Genomic DNA, 22609 nt, shown 5'->3' on the forward strand with positions numbered 1-22609 from the left:
GCTCAGCAGGCAAAGTTCTCACCTGCCTATGCCAAAACAAAAAAAGCAATGAAAACCATGCAGGAGACCCAGGTTTGATTCCCAGTCCATGCACTTCCACCTCCCCCTAAAAAAGTTTCCACACATGAGCTGCAATAATGGGAAGCTCACAGAAAAATAATAAAATGTGACCCTGCCATACAACATTCAAAAAAAAAAGAAAAAAAAAGGCAGATGAAAAGATGCATTGCATCACTAGCTGTCAGGGAAATACAAATCAAAACCACAATGGAATATCATTTTACACCCAATAGAATGGCTACTATTTGAAAAACAGAAAACTGCAAGTTGGAGAGGATGTGGGGAAATAGGAAAACTCATTTGCTGCTGGTGGGAATGTGAAATGGTGCAACCACTGTGGAAGACAGTTTGGCAGTTCCTCAGGAAGCTAAGTATAGAATTGCCAAATGATCCAGCAATCCCAATTCTAGATATAGTACCAGAAGAACTGAGAGGTGGGACTTGAACAGATATTTGCATACCAATGTTCACAGTGGCTGCTTTGGTTTGCTAAAAAGCAATCTATCAGAAATGGAGTGACTTTTAAAAAAGGAATCTAATAAAGTATAAGTTTACAATTATAAGGCCAGAGAAAATGGAGAAACTAAAATCCTGAAAAAGATACCTTGGCTCAAGAAAGGTCAATATCTGTCATATGGTAAGGCATGTGGCTGACATCTGCTGATCCTTATTCTTGGTTCCATTGCTTCTAGCTTCTGATGCCAGTGGTTTCCTTTCTAAGCATCTGTGGACCTTCACTTAGCCCCTCCAGAACACAACTCTAGGTTCTGGCTTGCTTAGCATTGCGCGGGAAGTCACATGGAGATGTCTGCTGGGCTATATCCATGTCTAGGCATCCTCCCAGCCAGCACTCCTAGCATCTTCAAGCATCCACGTCTCCATCAACTCTGAAGCAACTGTTCTCCAAGACTCTGCATCTAAGGTTTCTTCAAAATGTTTCCCCATTTAAATGACTCCAGTAAACTAATCAAGACCCACTTTAAATGCGCAGAGTCATATCTCCATCTAAACAAAAAGCTACACCCACAATTGGGCATGCCCACAACTAGGGCCACCACACATCTGTGGAGATAATCTAATCAGAAGGTTTTCCACCGTGCGATATTGAATCAGGATTAAAGTGGCTTTTCTGGGGTACATAACATTTTCAAATTGGCACAGCAGCATTATTCCAAGTTGCCAAAAATGGAACAACCCAAGTGTCCATCACCTGATGAATAGATTAACAAAATGTGGTAGATATGTATAGTGGAATATTATTTAGCTGTTAAAAGGAATTAATTCCTGATGCATGAAAAAATATGGATGAACTTAGAGAACATGATGCTGAGTAAATAAGCCATACACAAAAGTCAAATATTGTCTGATCTCACTGATATGAGCTAATTATGAAATGTAAACTCATAGTGGTAGAATCTAGACTATAGGTTACCAGGAGATAGGTTGGGATTAAAGAACGAGGAATGGATGTTTAATTTGTACAGAATTTCTAGGTTGATTGTAAAGGTTTTGGTAATGGATAGTGGTTATGGTGGCATATTATTGTGAGTATAATTAACAGCTCTGAAGTATATCAGTAAATGTAGTTAAAAAGGAAAACCATAGGTCTTATAAGTTAACAGAATAAAAATTACAAGGTAAGACATAGAACTGTATAATACAGTGACCCTATTATAGATGATGAACTATAGTTAATTGTACAAGTATAAAAATGTTCTTGTATGAATTATAAAAAATGTACAACATAATAGAAGGTGTTAATAGGGTGATAGTTTCAAGTTACTATGTTTCCCCAGGAAAGGCCATGCTCTTTCATTTCATTTCAGACCTACTGTGGTAAGGCGTTTTGATTAGTTCATTTCAATTGAGATGTGACCCACCTCAGTCAGGGCGGGTCTTGATCCTCTTGCTGGAGTCCTTTATAGAAAATACATAAAGAGAATAAGAGATGAAATAGAGAAACACCCAGAGAAACTTAGAGAAAAATCCATATATGGAGAAGCTGGAAGCTGAAGCAATGAGACCCAACAGAGAAGAATGGGCAGACATCACATGCCTCACTATCTGACAGAAGCCCAAGCTCACCAGTAACTGGTCTTCACAGAAGGTATCATCCTGTTGAAGCCTTAATTGGGACATATTCATGCCTGAGGAACAGTAAATTTGTAAGCTAATAAATCCCTATTTTTAAAAGTAGGTCCATTTCTGGAATGTTTCATTTCATCCACTTTAGTGAACCAAAACAGGTGGTATATGGGGAAAAAATACACCTAATGTAAATTATGGATGATAATTAACAGCTCTATTTTAATAATCTTTTGTCAGTTGTAACAAAGGCAACCACAGTTTAAAAAATAATACAATTACAACGGGCGGGCCGCGGTGGCTCAGCGGGCAAGAGTGCTTGCCTGCCATGCCGGAGGACCCCGGTTCGATTCCCGGCCCCAGCCCATGTAAAAAACAAACAAACAAACAAAATATAATAAAATAAGAAAATGTTTAAAGATGTTTCCCTTTCTTCCTTCCTTCCATCCTTCCTTCCTTCTCTGTCTTTCTTTCTTAAAAAAAAAAAAAAAAAAAAAAATAATACAATTACAAAAATGAGCTATCATCAACTGTAACAAATGTTCCACACCAAAGCAAGGTATTGGTGGTGGGGCGGTGTAAGGGAATCCTGCATTTTATGCATGATTGTTCTGTAAATCCACAAGTTCTCTAATTTAAAAAAATTTATTTTTAAAGATTCAAATTATATAAAGTATGCTATATGGCCACAAGAGAATTAAGTTAGAAATCTGTCACAGAAAGATGTATGGAAAGTCACCAACTATTGGGGAAAAAATACAACATCCATTTTCATGATTTTAAAAAGAATTCTCATCAATAAGCTAGTAATAAAAGCGAACTTTCTCAACCTGATGAATGGATGTACAAAAATCCTATAGCTATCATCATACTTATTAGTGAAACAAATAAAATTTACTCCCTAATATTAAGAACAAGGCAGAAATATTCATGCACTCCATTGCTATTCAAAACTGTGCTAGAAGTCTTAGCCAGTTCAATGAGGCAAGAAAAAGAAATAAAAACCACACAGATTAAAAGAAAGAAATAAAACTATTCCCATTCATAGACCATATGATTATCCATATGCCAAAGCCTAAGGAATTTACAAAAAATTTATCAAAATATTAAATGAGTTTAGAAAGGTTGCAGGATACAAGGTCAAAACTGAGAATTCACTCATATTGATGTATACTAGCAATGTATGATTGGAAAATGAAATTTTAGAAGATCAATACCATTTCAATAGCTCTAAAAATGAAATACTGAGGTAGAAATCTAATGAAACAAGTACAAGATCTCTATGGTGAAAACTACAAAATGCATATCAAAGAAACAAAAGAAGACCTAAATAAATGGAGAGTCACACTAAAACTAGAACAATAGCTAATAGCACAATTATAAAAAAGTGCTATCATCAATTGTAACAAATGTTCCACACCAATGCAAGGTGTTGGTGGTAGAGTGGTATATATGGGAATCCTGTATTTCATGCATGAATGTTCTCTCTAATAAAGAAAGTAAAAGATGGGCTATAATATTAAGCAAGACTTAACATAACAGAAAAAGTTTCAAGAAGGAAAAGTTGTGAAATTTTCTTGTCAACCATGACTCTCCTCAGAGTTCACAGACCCAGGCCATCCACAAGGTTTCATACTGGACTTCTCCTCCCTTAGCCCCCACTTCAAAGGCCATGTATTAGGGTGGCCCCTGCTCAACTCTCCCAGATGAGATATAAAAACTATATTTTGCTAAGTGGAAAAACAAAATATGTCGACACTTCTATCCATAAATGATTGGGAGGTTATAAAACAAAACGTTAACAGTGATTATGTCTAGGAGATAAGATCCAGGTGACTTTTGTTTCTGGTTTTTCTTTCCCTGTGTTGCTTCCCATTGCTTTGTTTTTTCAAATTGAGACTATATTAATTTTTTAATTAGAAAAGCAAACCATAAACCCAGATCAACCACAAGAAAAAGGGAATATTATTCCTAATTACTATGAATCAATAATATAAAAGGGCATATGGGTGGGCACGGTGGCTCAGTGGAAGAGTTCTCGCCTGCTGTGCTGGAGACCGGGTTCGATTCCCAGTGCCTGCCCATATGAAAAAAGAAAAAAAGAAGAAGGGCATATGCCCAGGAACCTTAGAAAAATCCTGCCTCATGGGCTAAGAGTCTTCTTGGATTTGCTATATGTCAATTCTTCCTTCCTTTGGAAGGAAAAGGAACACAAAATGCAAAACTTTAGGTGAATCTATTCCCAAGAAATATGTTATGTAATAACAAGGAAAAGAGCAAAAGCGTCAAATATCCTATAAAGTTTTTCTAGATGTGACAAAATTTTTTGTGCATGGCACCTTATAATAATTTTTTTGGACAATAAAGGAATGCCCTCTCCTTTAGGAGAGGTTAAAAGAGAAACATTGACAAAGTGGTGTCCAGGGAGCTTGATTTTGGACAATCCTCTCCTAGGAAAGGGATCTTCAATGTTTAGAATTGTGAAATCATTCCAAAAATAAAAGATAAAAAACCTCATTCCATAGGTAGGCTAAGAAGAGGATCTAGAAAGGAGAAGAAATATCCCCTGATCTTTAACAGAGCATTCCCTTCAAACATAGAACACACCCTCTGGTCAAACAAGCACAGGCCATGGTTGGTCCCTGATCTTCAGAGGTTTCTAGAAGCCCAGAAGGCTGAGGGGTACAGAGCCAGGTTGTGGCTCTGGGTAGGAAGAGTTGGCATAGATAACAGCAGAATGCCCTCAGGCAGGGAGACAAAAATTGGTTTCCACAGCCCATAAGGATGCTTCAGGAACCAGTTGGCCCAAGAACGTCATGCACAATAGCAGGACTGAGCCAGTAGGGGTGGGCGACATACTGAAAAATCCAGGTGGACGGTATATGCAAGTCTAGATCATGCAATCTCAACCTGGAAACTAATACCTCTAAGGTTGTGGGGAAGCTACCAAATAGTACTCGTTTTATATAAAAAGCACAGTATAATTACACTACATAAACAGATAGGCAGTACACCTGTGGTATTAAGGATGAAATTTTAAAAAACAACTGCCTAAGAAGACTCTTCAGGGGACAATGGGAAGGAAAAAAAAAAGAGAGAAAAACATTGGTCTGGGTGGTTAGACAGGCAGAGAGGGAGAGAGACACATGGGTGAAGAAAAGAGTTCCCTGGGCTGAAGGTCTAGAAACTGGCATAATCAAGACAGGAACCTGCCTATCTTCACAAGGTGTGGGAGCAGCTAGATAAACCCATGCAATAGAAGCTCAGTGGGAGGAGCAGAGCAGAGGCTACCTCATGATCTGGCCCACATGGGCAGTGGGACACCCAGGTGTGGGAGCTCAGGGCCAGAAGTCCCCTTCCCAGGAGGAGTCCCATGGATGGGCGATGAGTCTAATGGCCATATCCAGGCTCCTTGGAAGCCATGTTCTTCCTTCCGGCAGCTCAGGGTTTAAGAGCCCTGGCCTGACATCAGACAGCAGGGGTGCGAATCTACAAGCCACCTCGTACTGGTTGTAGAGTCGCACCCAGGCAGTCTTTAACCACACACTCTAACCACATCATTGTACCTCTGTGTTTCTCAGTTTCTTCAGCTCTAAATGAAGATTGTTCTGAAGAGTAGATGTGTTAATATATGTAACACACTTAGAACAGTGCCTAGCACTGTGCCAGATAAATGTTAGCACTTGCTGCTAATTCTTTAAATGTTAGTGATTTCTGTCGCTTTCATTTAGGCAGTTTCTACCTGGCCCTGACACTGGCCTTAAAAAGATCCTTGTGGTGAGACCACAGTGACTAGTGTGCAGAACTAACCTCAAGGCCTCTGGCATTTACAGGAATCTCAGAAGTCCCCGAAAGCCATTCCTTTACACTTCAGGAAGACAGATACACTGTTAGCCGATGCTAGAAAGTCAGTGGGATTTCAGCAGAGACTATTCTTCACGTGGCGCTTCATAAAACTCCTGATAGCAATAAAAATCAGTGTTCCCAAGGGATGGATGGACCAGAATATCCCACCCTTTGTCTGTAACCAAGACAACAGTCTCAAGAGGAAAGGCTCTTCCGCAACCACCGATCTGGGGAAATGAAAGTAAAAGCAAGTCTGCACATTTCCTTCCTTCTCCTTCTAGTGTTCGGCCAATTCATTTCTGAGACACACCCTGTTATTCAGAGCCATTACAGCTTGCATTGAGACGTAAGTAGAGTAAAATCTGAACAAGGAAAGTATTTCTTTCCGACATTTTAGGAGGAAGAAAAGACTGCACTGAAATACATGGTTTCCTCCTTACTTATAGAGAAGGAAATTGCAAGACAACTGAGGTAAGTACAGTATTATTAATATTATCATTATATCTAAAGCACCATTTTTCTGAATAACAGGAAATCTGCTTTTCAATATTTACAATTAGGAAATTGAAATATATTCCAAAACAAGCAAGAAAATTTATAAGCCTGGAAATACCAACCTATTTGTTGCTGTGACAGCAGTCTGCTTTGTATTAGCTGAAAAAAATGAATCATAACATTACATAAAAGATGTAATTGACCAATACAGACATTTTCATAGATGAAATCCTCAACAAAAGGATTTATTAGCATTAGTAGCATTTTCAGAAAATTCAAAAGTGTACTTTACATTTAAATGGAAATTTAAAGGCGCACTTTACATTTATTAAAGACACCCTCTGCCATCTACGTTAAGGAATAAGCAGTTTCAGAAAACAAAATTGTCTGATAGCTTCTCAGATGTTACTGTCAGGAAAAGGATAGATAGATGATAAATGGATAGATAGACTACGACAGGAAGTTCTGAGAATTATGGCAGCCTTATGTTTTTATGTTCCTTGTAAAGATCCTGTGTTTATGTCAGATTTTTCCCCCAAACAAGGAACAAAGTAATGCAAGGGGATGGAATCCACTCAGGCCCTGCCCCACCTCCCCAACCCCCACCCTTAAATGAGAACCCGGGTATATATTTTTAAATACAAATGTTATGCAGCACATGTATAAATCAAAAAATTTTTCTAATTCACCACTCAGTCTCATAGTCTGATTTGTAATATATCCCTCAGGGCCAAGCGTTGAGTGTTAATGGCTCTGAGAGGCTCTAGCTAATGGAAGAAGTCAGAGACAGCCCAGGAAAAGTAAACTGTACTTTTAGGGCAAGAGAAGGGGCATGAGAACTCCAGGTACAAGACTTCAGGAATCAAGCACAGGAGGTAGCAGAATGCTCAGGTTGCCTCCTGCTTTTTGTGTTATAATAGTACATATAACAAAAGTGAGTAGCAGGTAGATAGATGGGTCTTAACAGACAGTTAGGTGAAAATGACTTAGATAGGTGGGTTAATAGAAGAGGATAGTGTCAGGTTTTAGGCCATTATGAACTCAATGTGAAACAATAGAGATGTGTAAACAAGAAACCAGTCCCCTAACTTGAGGCTGCAAAAATAAATATCAAGTAAAACTCTAGGACTGCAGATGCACAGAACTGAATTAATCATATCCTTGATTCATTACATACCATCATCTTTGTTCCATGCATGGACCACTTTCATTTTATTCATTTATTTTTTATCATGTATTTGGAAGAGTTGTTGACTTTCTAAATGAGGTATGATTTATATAAAATAAGCAAATCTTAAGGGTACACCTCTATGAAATTTTCTATATGTGTTCATCAGTGTAAACATTAGCAATATCAAGATATAGAATATTTTTATCACCCCAGAAATTCCCTTTGTTCCCCTTCCCAGTACATACCTCCACTCTCCCAAGAGGTAATCACTATTCTGAATTCTATTACCATATATTAATTTTGCCTGTTCTTAAACTTCAGATAAATGGAATCATACAGTATATATTCTATTCTGACTAGCACCTTTCACCCAACATATTTGTGAGATCCGTCCATATTGTTGCCATATCTGCAATTTAATCTTTTTCATTAAAATTCCTGGGTGATAAGGTAGGTATGCATTTAACTTCATAAAAAATGGCAAATAGTTTCTAAAAGTGGAAGAAACGCCTTGGATTTTCACCAGCAATGTATGAGAGTTCCATCTATTCCACATCTTTGACAGCATTTGGTGTTAATGGTCTTTAAATTTAGCATTCTGGTGGATGACGTAGTGTTATCACATTGTAGTTTACTCTGTATTTCCCTGATGGCTAAAGATTTGGGGGCTCCTCCAGATTCCAATTCATTAAATCCCCCCATGCAACTGTAAAACCTCACTGGTTTCTCTTCCTCTCTGTAGGCCAAGTCTGGCCCTCAACCACAGTCCAGTACCAACAAATATCCTAAAGCTTACTTAGTAAGGGATCTTCCTTCTCTGAAATTTTAATCCATCCAGTCCTTGTTAGCTCTTCAACTCTATGATGACTTAAAAAATATACAAGTTTTGCAATTTATTTTATTTTTTTTCATAGTTATTGCTGTGGGAGTATTGATGGCCCGTTGCAACCCACCACATAACACTATGTAGTAGGACAACTTGCATTTCTTCTAAAATCTGTTTAATGGTAAGTTATATTTTTCAGTGAATTTGTTCATGTCACCTTTGTTTTCAGATCTATTCATGTAAAGTTGATTGCAATATCTGCATATCCTTTTATTTTTTTCTGCGTCTGGTATAGCATTTAAAGCTATAAATATCTCACCAAATACTTTTACACTGTATCCCACAAATTTTGAGATGCAGCATATTCATTACTATTCCATTCTAAATAGTTTTCCTCCTATCTATATGATATTGCAATTTTTCTTTTTTTTTTTTGCTTAAACTTTTTATTTTGAGATAATTGTTGATTCTCATGAAGTTGTAAGAAAAATAAAAATACTGTGTACCCTTTTTTATGAGCCTTAATATAATCATGTGATTCTTCTCTTGCCACCTATAAATATGGTGGATTACATTTGTTTAGTTTTGAATATTGAACCAGACTTGTATCCTTGGATTAAACTCTACTTGATCATGATGTATATTTCTCTTTACATATTCTTGAATTCTATTTGCTATTATTATGTTAAGAATTTAGCTTCTACATTAATGCAATATATTAATTGAGTTTTGTTCCACTTTTTTTTTTTTTAACTGTTTTTGGTTTTAGTATCAGGGTAATATTAGCTTTATAAAATGAATTGGGAAGTATTCCTCTTGTTTTGTTTTCTGGAAAAAAATTATATTAATTCTCTTTAATTCTTCTTTAAACATTTGATCGAATTCAATGAAACCATGCTGAGATTTCTTTGGGGGGGAATTTTTATTACAAATCTTGTTTCCTTAGAAATTATGGGACGATTTCAAATCATTTATTTCACATTGGGTGATTGTGGTATTTTGTTTTATTGAGGCATCAGTCCATTTCATTTGAGTTGATAAATTTATATGTGTAAAGTTGTTCATAGTTTCTTATATTGATGTCTGCAGGGTCTGTGCAAATTTCTGACCTTGACAAATTGCATCTCCCTTTTTTTATTTGTTGTTAGTCTTGTTAGAGTTTTGTCAATTTTGTTAATATTTTCAAAAAAGCAATTCTTGTTTCGTTTATTTTCCATATTGTTTTTCTGTTTTCAACTTAATTTTTGCTTACCTTTGTTATTTCCTTCCTTCTGCTTCTTAGAGTTTCTTCATCTTCTAAGTTTCTGAGGTAAGAGCTTAGGTTTTTGTTTTGAGACTTTTCCTCTTTTACAATGTATCACTTATTGCTGTAAATTTCCCCTCTGAAACTTTTCTCTGCTTTAGTTGTATCCTACAGATTTTGATATATTTTCATTTTCATTCATTGCAATGTATTTTTTTATTTCACTTGAGTCCTCCTTTTCAAGAATTTATTATTTAGAAGTGTGTCATTTTATGTCAAGTGATTTTCCTCTTATCCTTTTGTTATTGCTTTCCAGTATGATTCCATGGGGTTGAGGAACACACTCTGCATGATTTCAATTCTTCTGAATTAGTTAGTGTTTGTTTTATTGTTCAGTATATTATTTATTTTGGACATTTTCCATGGGAAACTGCAAAAAATGTATTCTCAGCTTTGTTGAGTACTCAGTAAATTTCAATTAAATCTATTGGCTAAAGTTGTTATTGAGATCGTCCATATCCTTGATAATACCCTTACTGGTTGTTCTATCAATTGTTGAGATAAAGGTCTTGAAATCTTCAGCTCTAATTATGGATTTGTATAAAAGCAAAGAGTTTCTTAAATTTTTTTCATGCGATTTGCAACTTTGTTGCTTGCTACACACACTTTTAGGATTGTAATGTCTTCTTGGTGAATTGACCCTTTTATCATTATATTGTAGTCTCTGTTTCTGATAATTTTCTTTGCTCTGAAATCTACATTATCTGATATTAATATTGCCATTCCTGCATTTTAAATTAATATTTGTATGATATATCTTTATCCATCCTTTTACTTTCAATCGACCTATATCATATTTCAAATGAATATCCTGTGAGCAGGATATGGTTGGGTCATGTTTTTAATCCACTCTACCAATCTCTAACTTTCAATTTCTGTATTTAGACCATTTACACTTAATGTAATTAATAATACATTAGGACTTAAGTCCACCATATTATTTTTTGTTTTCTGTTTGTTCTGTTTTTCATTTCTCTGTTTTATTTCCCTGCCTTCCTGTGCTTTATTTGAAAACATTTTTAGGTTTTCATTTTTATTTATCTACAGTGTCTTTGAATGCATTATTTTGCATAGCTTTGTTAGTGGTTACTCTAGATATTGCATCATATGAACGAAAGAGTCTATTGGTGACATTTTACCATTTTGAGTGAAGTATAGAAAGCTTTTACTTCCCTTTACCCTCCCACTTATAATAATCTTAAATAATTTTCTATATACATTTAGAACCACATCAGTGGTTTTTGCTTCAACTATCAAACATAATTTAGAAAATTCAGTAGGAGAAAGTCTATTACATTTATCCATATTTTTGCTTACTATGTTTTTTATTCCCCCCTCCTAATGTTTCAAGTTTCCGTCTCTCTTCATTTCCTTTCTTTAAGCATTCTTTTAATGGTAGGTCTCAAATTAATTGTTAAATATAAACCATTCTAAACTTCCTTTAGCCATTCTTTTAAGATAGGTCTTCTGGCACCAAATTCTCTTCATGTTCCTTCATCTGAGAATGTGTTCATTTCTAGAGGATCTCTGTATAATAGATTCTGGGTTGACAGTTCTTTTCTTTCATCATCTAAATAATATTATGTCATTTCCTTCTGGCCTCCATGGTTTCATATGAGAACTATGCTATTATTCAAATTGTTTTTCTGCCATAAGGTAAACATTTTTTTACTTTGTCTTTAGTTTTCAGAAGTTTGGCTGAGATGTGCCTTGCTATGGATTTCTTTGAATTTATCCTGTTAAGGTTTGTTTAGCTTCTTGAATCTGAAATTTGTCTTTTGCAAAATTTGGGTAGTTTTCAGCTATTATTTCTTCAACTACTTTTTTCAGTCCTCATTCTTTCTGCTCCTCTTCCAGTAGTTCAATGACATGAATGTTAGATCTTTTGTTATAGTCCCACAGGCCCCTGAGGCTCTATTTTTTTTTAGTCTATTTTATTTCTATTCTTCAGATTGGGTAATTTCTATTTTCTATCTTCAGTTCACTGACTCTTTTCTTTGTCCCCTTCATTCTGTTTTTCAGCCCATCCACTGAATTTTAATTTAAATAATTACATTTTTTTGTTCTATATAATTTTCATTTCTATTTTTGTTTCAAGCATATTTGTAATTGTTTGCTGAAGCATTTTTATAATGATTGCTTTAAAATCTTTGTCACATCATTCAACTTCTGTCATCTCAGTTTTGGAGTATTGTCACCTATTGATTGTCTCTTTTCATTCAGTTTGAGTTTCTTCTGGTTCTTGTTAAGATGAGTGATTTCTTTATTGAAATCTAGACATTTTGAGTATTATGCTATAAGTCTCTTGCTGTTATTTAAATCTTCCATTTTAGCTGGCTTCCTTGCCAACACTCCAGCAGGGAATGGGGGCATGTGCTGCCTTGTTACTGCTAGATGAGGATATAAGTCCAGTATCCCCACTCAGCTTCCATTAACTTCTCATTACTTATGGATGGGAATGGAGCTCTGGCTCCCCCCACTAGACCGCCATTAATACCCTCATAGTTGGGAGAAGTACAGGTGCCATGTTATTGCTCCCTACATGACATCATGGTAATTTTGGCTTAATCATGAGTGATAGTGAAAGTCTGTATCTCCACTAGGTCTTCTCTGATGCCACCTAGAGGGAAGTGAAGAGGGGTACCTCAAAGAGAGTGGAAGTTCAGGCTCTCCATGTGTCTCCACTGACACCATGGAAGAGTATCTTGTTCCTACCTGGTTGGATGGAAGTTCAGCTCCCTACTCAGCTTACTTTGACATCACCCTGGCAAGGAGAACCTCATTACAGCCTGGGGAATATGGTATTATAGGCTCCCCATTAAACATTTGCTGGAATGGTGGCAACAATGTACTTGCGGCAATGTTCTTTTTCTACATTGTTTAAATACAGTGGAATGATTATTGTTTAAACATTTTCTGTCTTACTCAGCTGTCCCTTTCCTGGTTCTGTGCTTCAGTGAGAAGGCTCTTGTTGGGGCTATTTTTGTCTGTACTCATTCGCATTTCCTGGGTGCTGGTGTCTTCAGCTCCACATTTGGAATATATGAGGCAAAAAAAAGGTCTTGAAAACTGACAGCTATGCCATTCCTTGGATTCTGGGTTTCCTTATTGATCTGTCCCTTCTCTGCACCTTTCAGAGTCTATACACAGATGGATAGATGTGTGTGTAGGTAATGTATACATAGATATAGATGTCGATATACAAAATGTTCAGGAATAGGGGAGAGTATATATATTCCAATTTCTCAGGAGCTGAACCAGAATACACTTTTTAAAGTATCATTTTCTTCTCTGTGTATCTTTACTCCTTATCTACCTGGTCAGCCATACCATCATTCTTTCCATTTTTTAATAAGCTGGCTGCTTATTAAAGTTATCTTTAAAGACCAGTACACTTAGAGCAATTTGCACCCCCACATTTCCTTTTTCTCTCTCTGACATTTTTAATTTGATCTTCTTAGTGTCTGTAGACCAAATTATTAGAAGAAACTTCATTTAACTCACTTTTCTTTACAAGTCACTAATCTTCCAGGTCCTATTGCAGTGAGATTGTAAAGGAGGTAAAATTTCTATCAATTTTTGTATATCTTTGCCAATTTCATATTAATATAAATGTAAAGTTGTTCACTTTCTATTCACACAGGAGTTATATAATATAAGAATAATAACTTAAAGCACGAACTATGGCTCTGGCATCTCATGTGTGGTGAAAAAGGCCTAATCCTGATTTTCTATCAGCCATTGGGAGGTAATGTCCTTATGCATTATTTCATGGTACTGGGCCTATATAATCTATCTTCTTTATTTTCCCAGGCTTATCCCCTCTGATAATTCAGTTTCTCCCACAATGAATGAAGGATTGATTCATTGGAATAGCACACATTTGTGAACCACATTTGTGGGTCATACTTAAAGATGTCTATTATCATTTGGATGTTGTTTTCTCTAACCATTAGCCGTATTTCTCCAGATTGCCATTAACTTCCAGTCTTACAGGCCAAATTTTAGTACCATTTGTTATTGCCAAAACATCAATATAAATATATATCTGATGTCAATTATTATGTGAAAAATTACGTTGATGCAATAGTAACCTCCAAGTATACTGTTCAGCAAGCTATCCCAGATGTCATGGAACAGAATGGCTCACAGACCAAGCTAAGATGCTTGAAGCACATGCCTTATTTAATAAATTGAAATACATAGCAAAAAACAAGAAAGGGAAAAGACTGGGTTAACATGCTTCAGATGAGTTTAAGAAAGATAGAAAGTCCTCATTATCTAAGTTATGCAATATTCACATATCTTTTCTCTCCCTCTGTGCTCTATCAGAGTTCTCCACTGATTGTGTGATTATGAAAACCAGAGCTTAGGCCTGTCTCAGGAGACTCAGCAGACAGAAGATGCCTTAGGTAATGACATACACTTGCTCTAATCAGAGAGCTGAAGGGGCAAGTAGGCTTGTCCACAGCTGTTGCTCATCAATTATCCTGATAAACAACTCTGGATCTTATTTATGTTTCTTGAGTGTGAGATCAGAATGGATGTCACCAATGGGTGAGCCAACTAACACCTCAAAATATCAAGTGCCAATTTGGTCCTTCTATCCCTTCTTATGTTAAATGCCGATAGGCTTTACTTACCTTGTCTATAGCAAGCATAGCATGTTTCATAAACTATACTTGCGTCCATACTTTGTTTTATATATTCTCCTTAGTTCATACATCATTCTCTACTTAATCTCATTTCTCTTATTTTCAATAGCAGAATTGAATATTCTTTAATAATAGAGCAAACACAAATTATAGAAAACAACAATTAATAAGAATGAATGAAGCATCTCTGTATATATACTACCTGGAAGAGTCTCCAAGATATACTTAATGACTAAATAAAGCAAAGTGAAGAAGAGAAGTGTGTGTATTATGCTATCATTCTCATGAAAAAAAATGCTTATGTATTTGTATACATGCAAATATGTAGTATTTATACTATTTGGTATTATTTCTGTAGAATAATACAGAAGAAATTGGTAATGGCAATTTTCTCTGAGGAAGGTAACTAATGTGGCATATAAATCCTTTTGAAGTTTGAAAAATTTTAACAGATACCTATTGGCTATGGGGAAAATTTTTTTTTATTTATCTATAAAGATACAAAATCGTTTTTCCTTTTCTATGTACAGGTATCAAAATGACAGAGCAACTGCACCTGCCAGAAAGTACAGATGACTGGACAAAAGAAGATGTAAATCATTGGTTAGAAAGGCATATGATTGACCAAAAACATAGGGAAATCTTGACTGCACAAGATGTGAATGGAGCAATCTTGAAGTTATTAACCAAAAGAGACCTTATTGATATGGGCATAACACATGGACCAGCTATCCAAATAGTAAAACTATTCAAAGAATTTCAGGAAATGCTCTCCAAAAATTCTATTCAAACATCTAAAAGGGAAACAGGCAGTAAAAATGTTCCTAAAAAACACACTTTGATCCAAGATGAAAATGGAAAAATTTCAAAGCAAAAACAAAATGATAAAAAGAAATCAGATATTGCTATTGCCTCTACAGTGAGTAGAGTTGAAGACATTTCGATGTCACTAAAAAATAAGTTCATGGAAGATGAGATAGACGGTACAAAGGAAAATCAGTCATCCATAGAACCAACATGTGCATCATATCCTTTTGATAATTTCAGTGAGTCATATTGTTATAAATTACATTTTATTCTACAACCTGAAACAGGGCCACTCAATCTCATTGATCCAATACATGAATTCAAAGCCTTTACAAATACAGAAACAGCTACAGAAAAGGATACTGAGATGAAATTTAGCAACGAGGTCTTCCGATTTGCTTCAGCTTGTATGAATTCACGGACCAATGGCACCATTCATTTTGGAGTCATGGACACACCCCATGGAAAAATTGTAGGTGTAAAACCCAATAAAGCAGCACTCATTTCCCACTTCAATCTGATGATTGAACAGTATTTTGAAGAACATCAGGTACAACAAGCAGAGAAGTGCATTCGAGAACCAAGGTTTGTGGAAGTTTTATTGCCAAATAGCACTCCATCTGACAGATTTGTTATCGAAGTAGATGTCATTCCACAATATTCCGTATGTGAAGACGATTATTTCCGAATTAAAATGCAAAATTTTAACAACGAAACATGGGAACAAAGTTCAAACTTCTCAGTCTTTGTGCGAGATGGGCCCCATTCTAAAAATATCATAAATAATAAAGCAAGTTTCAAAGCATTTAAATTAAATCTGAAAGCACTGTCAGAATCTAGAAAAGAGGCAGAAGAAAAATGCAGAGTAAAAACAAATAAAAAGGAGAATGAAGGACCAAAGCTGGTTAAACTTTTGACAGGAAATCAAGATTTGTTAGATAATTCATACTACACCTGGTACATTCTTGTAACAAATAAATGCCATCCGAACCAAGTCAAACACTTAGATTTCCTAAAGGAAATTAAATGGTTTGCTGTGTTGGAGTTTGATCCTGAATCTGAGAGCAAGGGGACAGTCAAAGCTTTCAAAGAAAGCCGAGTAGCAAACCTTCACTTTCCAAGTCTATTCGAAGAAGGGAAAACTACAAGTGAGAAAAGTGAGAAGATTTCTAGTTTGAATCTTTACCAGCAACCTAGCTGGGTCTTCTGCAATGGTAGGTTAGACCTGGACAGTGAGAAATATAAACCCTTAGATCCAAGTTCCTGGCAAAGAGAAAGAGCTTCTGAAGTCAGGAAACTGATTTCATTTCTTACCCATGAAGACATATTGGAAAGAGGGAAATTTTTGGTAGTATTTCTGTTACTCTCACCGGTGGATGACCCAAGAGACCCCCTCATTGAGACTTTCTGTGCTTTCTACCAAGATCTCAAAGGAATGGAAAATATACTTTGTATTTGTGTACATTCTCAGATATGTCAGAGATGGAAGGATCTACTTGAGGCAAGGTTAACAAAACAGCAAGATGAATTAACAAATCAATGTATTTCTGCTTTAAGTCTTGAAGAGATAAATGGCACTATTCTTAAACTAAAATCTGTGACTCAGTCCTTAAAAAGATTTTTGCCATCTATTGGTTCTTCTATTGTTCTTCTGAAAAAGGAAGAAGATATCATGACTTCCCTGGAAATTCTCTGTGAAAATGAATGTGAGGGTACCCTCATAGAGAAGGACAGAAAGAAATTACTTGAATTCAAGGCATCAAAAGAGGAAGATTTTTATCGAGGTGGTAAGGTATCATGGTGGAACTTCTACTTTTCTTCTGAAAACTATTCTTCACCTTTTATCAAAAGGGATAAATATGAACGACTTGAAGCAATGATTCAAAACTGGGCAGATTCTTCTAAACCAACCTGTGCCAAGATTATTCATCTATATCACCATCCAGGCTGTGGGGGAACTACCTTGGCTATGCACATTCTCTGGGAATTAAGGAAGAAATTCAGATGTGCTGTTCTTAAAAACAAGACAATGGATTTTGCTGAAATTGGAGAACAGGTGACCAACTTAATCGTCTATGGAGCAAACAGCCATCAGGAATACTTACCTGTACTGCTCCTTGTGGATGATTTTGAAGAACAAGACAACGTTTATCTTCTTCAGGCTTCTATTCAAACTGCAGTAGCTAAAAAGTATATTCGATATGAGAAACCTCTAGTGATCATCCTAAATTGCATGAGATCACAGAATCCTGAAAAAAGTGCAAAGATCCCAGACAGTGTTGCCCTAATACACAAACTGTCTCTCAAAGAACAGAGAGCTTTTGAGCATAAGTTGAAAGAAATTGAAGAACAGCATAAAAATTTTAAAGATTTTTATTCCTTCATGATCATGAAAACTAATTTTGATAAAAAGTACATAGAAAATGTGGTCAGGAATATCCTGAAAGGGCAGAATATTTCCACTAAGGAAGCAAAGCTTTTTTCTTTTCTAGCCCTTCTTAATTCATATGTGCCCAATTCTACTATTTCATTATCACAGTGTGAGAAATTCTTGGGAATTGCAAACAAAAGGGCTTTCTGGGGAGCAGAAAGCCTTGAAGATAGAATGGGCACCTACTCTACAATTCTGATTAAAACAGAGGTAGAGGAATGTGGGAAATACAGTGGGGTACGTATTATTCACCCTTTGATTGCAGTTTGCTCATTGGAAGAATTGAACATAAGCTACCATTTGAATAAAAGTCAAATAATGCTGGACATGCTAACAGAAAATGTGTTTTATGATACTGGTATAGGTAAAAGCAAATTTGTCCAAGATGTGCAAACACTGCTGCTTACAAGACAGCGCAATGAACACGAAAGTGAGACAGGAAATTGGTTTTCCCCATTCATTGAAGCATTACATGAAGAAGAAGGGAGTATACCAGTTAAACATGTGTTGCAGGAAGGCATTCGTAGGTTCAACTCAAATGCATTCATTTGCCAAGCTTTGGCAAGACACTTCTACATTAAGGAGAGGGACTTTAATAATGCTCTGAACTGGGCAGAGCAAGCAAAAAAGATAGAACGTGATAATTCTTATATCTCAGATACACTGGGTCAAGTCTACAAAAGTAAAATAAGATGGTGGTTAGAGGATAATGGAAAGAATGGGAATATATCAGTTGACGATCTAACTGATCTTTTGGATTTGGCAGTACATGCCTCAAATGCATTCAAAGAATCTCAACAGCAAAGTGAAAATAGAGAGTTTGAAGTATGGGGAAAGCTATGTCAGAAGTCAAAAAGGAGGTATGATACATACAATATAGCTGGTTATCAAGGGGAGATAGAAGTTGGCCTCTACACAATCCAGATTCTCCAACTTATTCCTTTTTTTGACAACAAAAATGAACTGTCTAAAAGAGATATGGTCAATTTTCTATCAGGAAGTAGTGCTATTCCTGGGGATCCAAACAATGAATTTAAATTAGCACTCAACAATTTTATTCCTTACCTAACTAATTTGCAACTTTCTTTGAAAAAGTCCTTTGATTTTTTTGATGATTATTTTGTTCTTTTAAAACCCAGGAACAACATTAGGCAGAATGAAGAGGCAAAAACTCGGAAAAAGGTGGCTGGATATTTTAAGAAATATGCAGATATATTCGGTCCCTTAGAGGAATCACGAAACAGAGATCACGGATCAAAGCTCATTTTGCCACTTCAAGTAGAAAGGTATCGGAGAAGCCTAGAAGCTTTAAAAGCAGACAAGTTTTCTGGGCTCTTGGAATATCTTATCAAAAGTCCAGAAGATGCTATAACTACCATGGAAGATATAGTGAGCAAATACACTTTTCTCCTTGAAAAATGTGCTGTCAGAATCCAGCCAAAGGAAAAACAAAATTTCATTCTGGCCAACATCATTCTCTACTGTATTAAATCTACCTCCAAATTATTGAAGCCAATTAAAAAACTGAAAGATCAACTTCGGGAAGTCCTGCATCCTATAGGATTGACTTACCGCTTTTCCGAACCTTACTTCCTAGCTTCGCTTTTATTCTGGCCAGAAAGCCAACAACTAGATCAAGATTCCAAACAAATGGAAAAATATGCTCAATCATTGGAAAATTCTTTCAGGGGGCAATATAAACATATGTATCGCACCAAGCAACCAATTGCATATTTCTTTCTTGGAAAAGGTAACAATATTAACAGGCTTGTTCACAAAGGAAAAATTGATCAATGCTTTAAAAAGACGGCTGATATTAATTCCCTCTGGCAGAGTGGAGATGTATGGAAGGAGAGAAAAGTCCAAGAGCTTTTACTTCGTTTAAAGGGCCGAGCTGAAAATAATCGCCTATACATAGAATATGGATGCAATGAGAAAATCATAATACCCATCACACCTGCTTTCTTTGGTCAACTTAGAAGTGGCAGAAGTATAGAAAAAGTGTCATTTTACCTGGGATTTTCTATTGGAGGTCTACTCGCCTATGACATTGAGATTGTGTAAAAGCCTGATGTTTTCCCTCCAGAAATGTGGTCTCAATACCATCTTGAATCTTTTTTTTTTTAATTTGTAAATTTCTAGAGATAGTCCCTATCCGTACAATAGTGTAAGTCCTGTACATACAATAGTTTAAACTTGTTATGAGCCCTACAAAGACCATACTAATGGATGAAAGAATGAGATGTGTGGAAAGCAATGCTTTTCCTTAGTATGGGTAAACTAAAAAAATTTATTAGACAATCAGCAAAATTTGAACTCAGACTGGATATTTGAGGGTATTAGGGTATTATTACTGATTCTTTAGGTGAGATAATGGTACTATGATTATGTTTTTAAAGAGTTCTTGTCTTTCAGAGATACATACTAAAGTATTTGAGATTAAATAATATGATCTAAGGTTTGCTGCAAGGTAATTCAGTGTCTGGGGTAGGGGGTGGAAAAAAGAGAGTAGAGAGACACTGCAACTGCAACCAGACTGGAACATGGGTTAATAATTGTTGAGGCTGGATGATGACCACATGGAGTTTGCAGTACTATTCTCTGACTGTGCGTTTGAACATTTTCTGTAATAAAACGTTTACCCAACAAAAGCAAACCGAAAAAAGCAAATTATTTTTGCTTTCACGTTCTCATTAGAATTTTTTCTCTGGTGGAAGTTTTCACTTGCTCTTGCCTAAAACTTCAGCTCCATATCTCATCATCTCACTTTTGTTTTAAAAAAGGAGGAAACAAAGAAAAATCCTCTAGCCAATCACAGTCTCGATTTAAAAATTAGAATTTCCAGTCACACTGTTCTCTGGAGCCACTTTCCACTCAGCTCAGGTTTTCCAGCAGTTCCCTCTGCCCACAGCTGTCTCTGTTCGAGTCCTCTTGTCCTCCCAGGTGATTGCATGAACTAAATTAAACCAGGTTAGGGACGTGCTCTCTCCTCCATGACCTATCTTGGGACCATGGCAAACACATGGATGTTTGCTCTACCATTGGTAGGGAATGCAGCTAATTTCCAGTCTGGGGAGCAACATGCCCCTAAAATAGGGGGGGCACAGGTTAAGTTCTCTGAGAAAGTAGACCCTTGAACCCCTTCTCTCTAGTCTCAAAAGTTTTGATGGGAGTTGGTGAGAAATTTCTTCAAAAGCACCTCTTCACAAATCCTCTCTTCTACAATGCCAGCAGTGGGCAAAATGTAGACTGTGGGCCAAATCTAACCTACAGCCTGTCATTATAAAGCTTTATTGGAACTCTGCCACACTTATTTGTTGAAACAACATCTATCAATGCTTTTTTGCTACAAAATGATTGTTGAGTTCAGCTACTCAACAATATGGCCGGCAAAGCCAAAAATATTTACTCTGGTCCTTTACAGAAGAAGTTTATTGATCCTTGCTCTATGCCATCAACCTTTGTACTTCTTTATTGTAGGTCAATTGTCTAATTGATTCTTGGACACCTACTTTGAAAACCTCCTGTAGGTATAATACCTCATTATCTGATTTTTATCATTAGGCCAAAGTGAAAATGCAGCATCATTTTACACATAAACTCTCTTTTCCCATTGTAATAATCCAGGCCTACTATCCCAAAGACTAGTAGAGTAGCAAACCTGTGATTTTTATCCTTTGCAAATAAAAAAGTCTCTGATATGCTGGTCATTTGACAAACACATTGATCTAGCATGATTCTCCTTACCTTTTTAGCTTTACATTTTCATTAGGTCCATGGAATTTGAACTAAAAAAAAACAGAAATTGAGAGGTAAAATTTAAATATTAATGTGGAAATGGCAGAATAATTTACTCTTCAGTAGGCCAGCAGTTCCCAACTGAGTCAGAACAGAAAATCCCAAGAAGTCTTTCCAAATAACATATATTATCCCCCAATTCAGATGTACCCAAGGGTGTAAGGGCATTAGAATGTTTTTTAACTGTTCCCTTGAGAACCACTGACCAGGTATAATACAAGAGAGTTTCCCAACTAGGGATTCAAAAGAAATGTTTATCAATGCTCCCAAAACAAACGATGGTCTAAACAAATGAACTTTGGAAACTACAGCATATTCACTTATGGTGGTGTTTGGCTGTTCACTGTGTAGATAAGCAAAGAACAACAACTGCAAAAAAAAAAAAAAACCTCCCAGAAAGTGACACTAAAGGGAAAACTATTTATTAAAAAGACTAACTTACTTCTCGAAAAGCAATTCTTTCATTCCCCTACTTATTTTTATGCCTCTTCCTCCTCCAAAGTTCTCCTTGATGCACAAGTTGGAAAGTGCTAGAAAAGAGTTCACATGTACTTAAATATTTGAAGTTCTTCACTCTCCCTATTGTCAAAGAAGTCCAGCTCCAATTAAAATAAGTGGACTATTATTATCTGTTCTTCTCTGTATTTTTAAAACATAAATGTGTGTGCACCATAATCATAATACCGTAGCCAAGTTTCAAATTCTGTGGTGGTCCTTGTAGCCTTGGAGTGCTATATCACTGTTGAAAACATTCCTAGTGCATTCTCTTTTATTAGTGAAAGGAGAAAATTGTTCTGATTGAAATCCAGAAGTGTGCCCTTTAGTAAAATGCTATCATCATGCTTCCTAATTGCAGTAAATACAGATTTAAATCCATACTTTACCAATTCTCTTAAAATGATGTTCTACAAATGAAACTCCTGGCTGGAATCAGATGGCACACCCGAAATTGGTAATTTGAAGAGGATTTAATAAAATAATGATTTACCAAAGTTTAGGTAGGCTAAAGGGAAACCTCAAGGGATACTGCAGTGACCTGGACTTGCTAGTTCTGTCAGGGAGCCTCTAATATTCCTACGCTTGAAGAGGGAAAGGAAGGGAGCTCTTAATAGAACATTGACAGAAAAAGTGG

General features: G+C 36.1%; 1 protein-coding gene and 1 long non-coding RNA gene across 4 annotated transcripts; one reads left to right on the forward strand and one right to left on the reverse strand.

Moving 5' to 3' along the window:
* Window positions 1-6080: 6080 nt before the first annotated feature.
* Window positions 6081-20329, forward strand: SAMD9 (sterile alpha motif domain containing 9). Of its 3 annotated transcripts, XM_077123855.1 has the most exons (4): window positions 6082-6462; window positions 8572-8664; window positions 13430-13534; window positions 14972-20329. In XM_077123855.1, the coding sequence occupies exons 3-4, from the start codon at window positions 13486-13488 to the stop codon at window positions 19741-19743; spliced, it is 4821 nt and encodes a 1606-aa protein (XP_076979970.1). In that variant the 5' UTR covers window positions 6082-6462; window positions 8572-8664; window positions 13430-13485; the 3' UTR covers window positions 19744-20329. The 3 variants fall into 3 exon arrangements, with proteins under 3 accessions (XP_076979978.1, XP_076979970.1, XP_076979986.1); XM_077123863.1 differs by lacking the exon at window positions 13430-13534 and having other exon boundaries at window positions 6081-6462; XM_077123871.1 differs by lacking the exons at window positions 6082-6462; window positions 8572-8664; window positions 13430-13534 and adding an exon at window positions 14012-14198.
* LOC143652338 (uncharacterized) lies at window positions 6609-22130 on the reverse strand. Its single transcript, XR_013160573.1, has 3 exons — window positions 21920-22130; window positions 21427-21467; window positions 6609-6645 (listed from the first exon to the last, which is right to left on the reverse strand). It is a non-coding gene; the product is annotated as an uncharacterized LOC143652338 (long non-coding RNA).
* Window positions 22131-22609: the final 479 nt, after the last annotated feature.

This window comes from Tamandua tetradactyla, chromosome 1 (assembly GCF_023851605.1).
Source record: "Tamandua tetradactyla isolate mTamTet1 chromosome 1, mTamTet1.pri, whole genome shotgun sequence".
Taxonomy (NCBI): Eukaryota; Metazoa; Chordata; class Mammalia; order Pilosa; family Myrmecophagidae; genus Tamandua; species Tamandua tetradactyla.